Source organism: Cucurbita moschata, unplaced genomic scaffold (genome assembly GCF_002738365.1).
Source record: "Cucurbita moschata cultivar Rifu unplaced genomic scaffold, Cmos_1.0 Cmo_Scf00050, whole genome shotgun sequence".
In the NCBI taxonomy this organism is placed as follows: Eukaryota; Viridiplantae; Streptophyta; class Magnoliopsida; order Cucurbitales; family Cucurbitaceae; genus Cucurbita; species Cucurbita moschata.
In genome coordinates this window covers 1,501,728-1,509,893 of record NW_019268566.1, presented here as the reverse complement: position 1 = coordinate 1,509,893, position 8,166 = coordinate 1,501,728, and the positions used below count along the sequence as shown (strand labels likewise).

At 33.7% G+C, this 8,166-nt stretch overlaps 2 protein-coding genes across 6 annotated transcripts in view; both read right to left on the bottom strand.

The window, feature by feature from the left end:
- Positions 1–3,925, bottom strand: part of LOC111435652 (lysine-specific demethylase 5A) — a 23,557-nt gene extending 19,632 nt beyond the window's left edge. For all 4 annotated transcript variants that reach the window (XR_002709104.1, XM_023073095.1, XM_023073096.1 and 1 more), the window contains exons 1-2: positions 3,828–3,925; positions 2,349–3,735 (exon numbers count right to left, since the gene is read on the bottom strand). Coding sequence is in view for 3 of the 4 variants with exons in the window: in XM_023073095.1 (XP_022928863.1) it covers positions 2,349–3,682 (1,334 nt within the window). In the remaining variant the exon portion in view is untranslated. The remainder of the gene's footprint in view (positions 1–2,348; positions 3,736–3,827) is intronic.
- Positions 3,926–7,907: 3,982 nt separating this feature from the next.
- LOC111435744 (glutamate--cysteine ligase, chloroplastic-like) overlaps positions 7,908–8,166 on the bottom strand; it is a 6,252-nt gene continuing 5,993 nt past the window's right edge. For both annotated transcript variants that reach the window (XM_023073252.1, XM_023073253.1), the window contains exon 17: positions 7,908–8,166. The gene's annotated coding sequence lies outside the window, so the exon portion shown is untranslated.

The window sequence follows — 8,166 nt, the reverse complement described above, 5'->3', positions numbered from 1 at the left end:
AAAAAAAAAAAAAAAAAAAAAAAAAAAAAAAAAAAAAAAAAAAAAAACCATAAAAGAAAGAGGCCACGTGAAAAAAAGGCCACAAAAAGGAAGGAGAGAAACCAAAGAAAGGACCTTCAAAAAGTTTAAAGGTAGAAATTTACATTAAAAGCATTAAATATTCTTAAAGTCAAAATCTGCACACAAACAAAACAAACAAACATATATATATATACACACACATAAAACGTCTCCAACATGTCATGTCCTACTTCTTCAGAAATAACGTGTCGCTGTGTTTGCATCGTTTCGTATCCATGCCTTGTGTTCATGTCTTTACTTTTTAGGCTGCCACTTGTCTCTGAATATTCATGGCCTCAAAAAAAAAAGCCAGAAATTTGTTCAAGTGGAGGAAGGAATTCTCACTACCATCACATAAAAAGATCGTATTGTCCACAAACTAAGAATGAGAAATAAACCCATCATCCCTCCCAACGGTGAACCCTTCAATGACATAACATTCTACTGAGGCCATTTTACTCGGGGCATCCATAACCACTAGGAATTGGAGGGGGAGGTAATAGCTCAAGATACCACTCAAACCCGATTGGATGAGAATAAGTCTACCCCCTTTGAGAAGAAAATCTTCCCCCACGATGCAAGTCTCTTTCGCAAGTTGGGTCCCATAACAAACGGAGCCAAGGGTTTTTTTTGTTTAAAGAAACCACGCTTTCATTGAGAGAAATGAAAGAATGCATGAGAGCATACAAAAAATTATTAGCCCCAACACAAAAAAAAATAGGTTCAACCTAACAACATAAAAGGACTCTAATCCAAAAGTACACGACTAAACTCATAATTACAAAAAGATTTAGTGGCCAATGCCCACAAGAAGGCATTAAATCTAGCCACTTCCCACACTTCCTCGCCCATTCTCTCCACCTCCCTAAAAATCCTATTATTCCTATCAATCCAAATATCAAACAAAACTGCAAAAAAGAATCATCCAAAAACTCTTAACTTCCTCCCTAAAGAGATGAACCAGACCCACCTTGTACCTCCTATAGAGAGTGCACCATTATTGGAACAAAACACAGTAAGAGTGTTTTTGTATGCGATACCGCATATTAACTCTCCCACGTAAACAACATAACCTTAGGAAAAAAAAAAATAGGAGCAAAAAGGGAATGAGAAAGGCAGGACAACAAGTAACAAAAGTAGTGGCGAGAGGAACCCCTAGCGAGATTGAGACACCATAATCTAATATATTTTCTCCCAAGAAAGACATGTTGATCTCAAAGAATAAAATAAATAATCTAACAACCCTTTTGTAATTATATTCTTAGTCTTCCTTTTACTCGACTGTAGTCCTTTTGTGTAGGTTAGCTCCCTTTGGTGGGCTTTTTTTTTTGTAGACTTGTGCATTCTTTTTTTTTTTCTTTTTTCTTTTTTTTTTTTTTCAATGAGAGTTTAGTTTATCATTTAAAAAGAAAAAAACTTGTCACATCCATCGTCTCTCTAATGCAATCTCTTGTTCGATAGCCAATAAATCTTGAAAAAAAAAAAAATCAAAGAGGTTCATCTTCCACACAACGTTCCTTCCAAAAGTGAACCTTTGTTGAGCCTTCCTCAGCAGAGCAAGAGGTAAATGAGAGAATAAAAGGAAAAATAGAGAAGATAACTTTTCTGAGATATTCGCAAAGACCCCTCGAACCATCACTTTCACCCCACTCAAAAAGATGAGGGTCATATCTACTCACAGTCAATTTATACCATAGCATGTTGGGCTCCATGAAAACTCAAAAGGAGAACAGAGGAGCCTAAGGTTATGATCCACAACAAATATCGATGGATATTTAGTCCTTATTTGATCTCTAACAATAATCCACTATTGCAAGAAATCTTATAAAATCTCCATGGGAACCCAAGAAATCATAGTAGTTGAGAAATAAAGGGTTGAAATGGAAGTGAATGTAAAATCAAAGTAACTGAAAACTCTGCCAGATGACACATGAAAGATAAATGCAAAACTGAATAACCAGCAAATTTTTTGTTTTTTTGTTTTGTTTTTTCAAAAGAGAAAGATACATGACCGGAGCCTTTCAGATCCCTACATATCAATAAATTTCAATACATCCAATGATAAGCATGTTGGCAACAACTCAAGTGTGGCCCAGTATGTCCTGGCATACGCTAAATTTTAACTAACCAAGGTATATTACTTCCGTCCTGAAAATTAAAATTGCAGCTTATGTAATAGGAAGATGAAAATAAAGATACAAACAATATGACAAGAATTGATCACTCAAATCGAAAGTTTTGGCATATTAGGGAAGGACGACAGGAGGGGGGCAAAAATAGTCACATACCAGTGCAGGTAATTCATTGAATAGAAACAATGATCTTCAAAATGCCAGCAGAACGATGAAAATAGCATCCCAATATACAACCAGGGCACCATAACACCAGTAATATTGTGACGAATGGCTCTAAGCATGGACCCTTCCAATTTGGGCAAGTTATTGAGATTCCAAGGACTATTGCAATATTCATCCCACAGCTTAGCATCAATTGATTCTGGTCTCTGGACATTTTCACGAGGAAAGCCACTGCCATAAACTGATGTGTCCAAGTCACTGCCATATTTAACTTCAACCTCACCAAATGAACCTTCCACAATTTCCCAAAACTTCTTCTCAATTTGCGTCCTAGAAGCAGACCCTGAGCCAAACCATTTCTTCTTGGCCCTGCAATCCATACGCTTAAATGCTTCCAGGGAGAAGCTTTTACCAGGCACAAAACCAAAACTATCCTTTTCTGAATTCAAGCAATCTAAACAATACCAGTTCCCTGGTGGAACTTGCTTTAAAGGAGGTGAGAGACAATATAAGTGCCACCCCTTGTCACACCTATCGCATAGAAGCATCACTTCACCATGTAATCCACTTTTACATTGCTCACAAATCTGATCGTTATCTTCTTCGTCTTTTAACTTTGAGACCTTGACTCTACAATCGTCGGTGTTCTGCCGCCTCCTTTTAGAGGTTGAAATCTCGGCCAAGCACTCCGTAAGCTTCTCGTTTTGCATTTTCCTTTTTGAACTCTTCGTGACATCCTTATTCAATTGATTATAATAGTTCTCATAATCATATAAATGTTCTCGATACAATTGACAAAGCACATGCTTAGCACACTCTGAAATCTTCCTTGTTGATCTAACAAACCTAAAAACCTCCCCCCACCTCTTCTCCTTAACAACTTTATCATACCCACCATAACGCTTCACTGCATTAAATAACTTGCACAAATCCAACTCATCTCCCTCAAAAACAACCTTCTTCTTCATCTTTTTGCCAAAATGACCATCCAAAAACCTATTATATTCAAGCTCAAACGTCTCTGAATCACAGGCAGCAGGTCTAACCTGCAATTGATGAATGGCCTGAGTTTTTGTGGGAAATGTAAAAGAATCTAATCTCAATGCAAATGGAGGTTTCCAGTTCTTAGGAGGCACTATCCTACAAATCCCATACGGCTCAGCCTCTGGTCTGATCTTATATATATACTCCAATGGGTCTCTAAATTCATCTTCAGTTGGATAAAACGCAGGTCCAGATGGTATATTCAATGAAGTAGATGAACATACACTCAAATTTTGCCCTAAAACCCCCTTTTCCACAGCTCTTGGTCTCCCTTTCCCCATTAAAACTAACCACACTTGTATCAAAAGTTCTTCATATACACAGAATCATATATCTAACAAAAAAACAAACATGAAAAGCTCAATATAACACTATTTGACATGGAAAAACATGAAGCTGCAAGGCTCTTTCTTACAGAGATAGTACCTTCGTTTTCCAGTGTGTAAGAGAGAAGAAGACTTGCTCTGAGCTTTCTTCTTTCCTTTGTGTCGATGGAAGATAGTTTTCGTGAGGGATTTGGTTGAAACAAAACGGAAAAGTGAAGGGTTTATAAAAGCTCCCCTGAATTTCCAATTTCAGGGTCTAGACTTCTACTAAATTACGAAACTGCCACTCCATTTTTACTTTTTGGGCTTTATTTATTGGGCCGCGTATTTCAAATCGCTTTCTTCTGTTCTCAACCCCACGCGCGCGTACGCCACGTTCTCCTACTCCCCGCGCTCTTAATTTTCATGGACGGTAGCGCGTGGTAATATGCGCGTGGGATTTTGGTGAGACCTCACCGCCGAAGACTTCTGACACGTGGCTGTGATCGGATGGCTAGTGGACTTGATCCAACGGTTGGATTGGTAAATTGACTTATTGAGTTTTTTTTTTTTATATTCCGTACGAAGACTTGACCGTGGAATTGGCTCTTCTTTACCGAATTTTTAAGATTCTTTTTGCAATCAATTTAATTTCAACATTATTTTTAATAATTGATATTTTAAATCATTTATCTAATAACAGAAATTAAAAAATAATAATAATAATAGATTAAAATGGTGTGAATTATTAAATTAATACGACCGAAACTACGTCACCCGAGCCACAAAATGTTGGATTGGGTTAGATTTTTATTAAATTTTTTGAAAACCAATAAATTCGTTCAATTAGGAAGTTGACGTCTTTTTGGTCGGGTCAACATGAGCATCTCAACAACGGGCTAGACCCCAAGTCAACCCTACCCTACGTTTAAAAATATTAAGAATATTGTAACGTTTATAACCGATGTCAGGATGGGTTATGATTTGTAAATGTTTGATATTTGAATTTTATAAGATTTTAGTTATTAACGTAACATGTATGGTAGATAAATATAATTTTTTAATAAATTAAAAAAAAAAAACAAAATAAGAGTGTTGAGTTGGGTATGGTTGGGAACGTTATTCACGTCGTCAACCCAACCAACTTAAAATTTTGGGTTAGTCCAAAATATTTTTTCATCCCGCTTGAGACCATGACATCGTTTATAAAATATTTTAAATAAAAAATTTATGTGTAAAATATATATGTTATGCATGTAATGACGACCTTATTTTTTTAGTAAGAAAAGTAGGGTCGATAGAGATGATATGATGTATGAATAATTTTGAAATTAAATTAACAATTTCTATTAGACTTTTTTAATATCGATGTAGATTTTCAAGATTTCTTGACATTTTTTAAAAAATTAATTTTTACCCTAACGTAGATATCAGATTCTCTAACCTTGGGGGCTAACGTCTTCGCTGGCACATCACCCGGCGCAAACGTTATTATTGAAAACTAATTTTTATTATTAGAATAAAAGAAAAGAAAACTAATTTTTATTATAATTGAAATATATATATATATATATATATATATATATATATACTTGACGTTATTATTATTTTAAAAAATTAAATTGGTTATTATTATTATTTAAAAAAAATTAAATTCATATCCGTTAATCATTATTACTGCTATTATTTTTTTTTTAAAGAAAATCTAAACTCATGGCCCAATCAGTATTATTATTATTATTCATTATTACTATTATTTGTCATTATTATTCTTATTATCATTATATTTACTAAATACAATACAATTTGGTTCCTTTCCTTTTTTAGTTTATTATTTATATATTTATTATTAATTACTTTTAATTTCCACCCTCTAATTCCCCCTTTTTATTTTAACTCATCTACTCCTCTATATTTTTTATTCTTTCGAAGAGATATTTATATTGTATTGCGAAGATATGGTTGTGAGTATTTCAATTGTAGATCTCTTGTCTAAGAGAGTTGCGGTATGTTTCTCAAAATTTCAACATTTGTAACGATTTGATCTTGAGTCGTAAAAAAGATTAAATTTGTTCTTGAACTCGTAAAAAGAGCACTGTTGTGGTTTTGGTTTTGGTTTGATAGGTAAAAAAAAAAAAAAAAAAAAAATTCACGCTTGAAGAATAGAGTAGGTCGAATACGACCAAACCACTGTAAAACTTAGGTATTATATTTTATAACTCTTAACTGTCAAACTATTTAAGAAAAATTAAACATACTTAAATACTTTTAGTATGCTTAATTTTGTTTTTTTAACTATAAAAGAACCATTAAAAATTATAACAAAGACAACAAATATAAAAAAATTCAATCCAAAATAATAAACAATTAAGAAAAAGTTAAATACATAATAATTAACAATAATATTAAATATAAATACTCTTCTCTCTAAACGTTTTTCCAAAAAATTGAATAATTTTTTTTTTTTTTACTTTTTCTATGGATTAGAGTAAAATTGTCACGCCGCTCTTTTTATGAGAACTCAGTAATATGAGAACTCAGTCATTTTTATTACTCAAAATTAAACGGTTCAAAATGTTGGAATTTTGAAAAACACTGGCACAACTCTCTTGAAAAGTAAATTTACAATCGGAGTACTCGTAACAATATTCTTACATTACAATATAAATATTTTATTATTTTAAGAATAAGAGGAGGGAAATAAAATAAAATTAGAAGTTTGAGAGAACCATCCAATGTTTATTGCAAATAAATTTTTATTTATAGTCTTCTAAAAAGTATAATTCCCTGTAAGAATAGAATTTGATTGTCCTTTGAATAATATAGTTATTAACCAATAAGTTTACTATAAACTCAAACAATAAAATTCATTAAAAGAAATTACAAAAGCGACCTTACTCGGATAACAAGTATTAGATTGATATGACAACACTAAATAGGGTAGACAGGGTTTTCATATCGATCCAACAATAGAAACACCTTTATCGAGCAATCCAAAATATGCTAGAATTGTAAATGACATAGCATTTCTCACTGCAAAGCTTTAATTAAGGTGCACGGGATCTTACCATCTAACCGTTGGTATCCCGCATCTTCACACAGAATTCAATTTCACAAGATCCATGTCAGAGACAACGGGACAATCGTTCCACTATTCGTGCAGGTCAACCCTCTATTCTGTCCTAACTATTACCCATTTATCATGGAAGGAGGGAAGACGAAGATACAGTTTATCGGTGCACGAGAATCTCAAACTATTGGTATTCACACATTTAGATGTGGTAGTTTTAACAAATATTCTCACTTACCATCTAGCCGTTGGTATTCCACATCTTCTTCACGGAGAATTCAATTTCACCGAGTCCATATTAGATGGGGTAGTTTTAACAAATATTCTCACTTAACATCTAGCCGTTGGTATTTCGCATCTTCACAGTGAAATCAATTTCACCGAGTCCATATCAAAGACAGCAGGACAATCGTTACACCATTCGTACACGTCACTACTTATGCATCAGACTCAATAGAATTTGATTAACCCTTTTTCCCATCTCTTTTTCCCATCTTAACTATTACCCATTTATTCAAGACGAAGACCGAGTTGGTGTAGTAATTACATGATATTACTTATTTGCCCCTCTCCCAAAGAGGATGGAACCTATTATACAGAAACTGTTTACAGCAGGGAATCTCAAGCAATTCATTAAACTTTTCATCATACTTACAGAACTGATGCAACAAAAAAAACTCATCAATACACCCAAACCCATATCATCAAACAAGAACTTATTCACCACAAAGCCCACATTCTTGGCTACTCAGTTGTGGATGTGAATTGGATTAGTGGAGTAAAAATGGGTTTTGAGATTGTTGGGTTTGGTGGGATGCTTGACATTTTAGCCATTAGAAGTGGATTTGCACCCTAAAATTGATGTTTTTTGCTGCTAATTTGGTTGATTTTGACTTAACTCATCACCCATATCCACAATCAACATTAATAATTGAAGAACAATCATGAACTAAAATGGCCAACAAAACAGAGATAAGAAAACAATTCAAAATTACACCTTCTAACCAACTAATATCACGTACTACCAAAAACATGAAGGAATCGAGAAGAATCCACACTTATTTTTGTCCATTTGTTTTAAATTGACACCTAAAACAGTTGGGAGTTTCCTTTTCTTAGAAGACCTAAGGATGAACAGAAGGTTTATTGATTACTGTCAATGACATGACAGAAAAATGGCTCAATAAGCTCTGATTCTTCACTACAATGAACATCCTCTAGTCTTTTTTTTGGTGTGGTTACAATTTACCACAATCAAAGGACGAGCAGCAACATAGAATTACAACAACTATATGAAAATACCACCAAAGTTATTGTTCATGTATCAATTTCAATTATTCGAGGAACGAGAATTGTTAAAACTGAGATGTGCAGAAAACTAGGGGGGGGG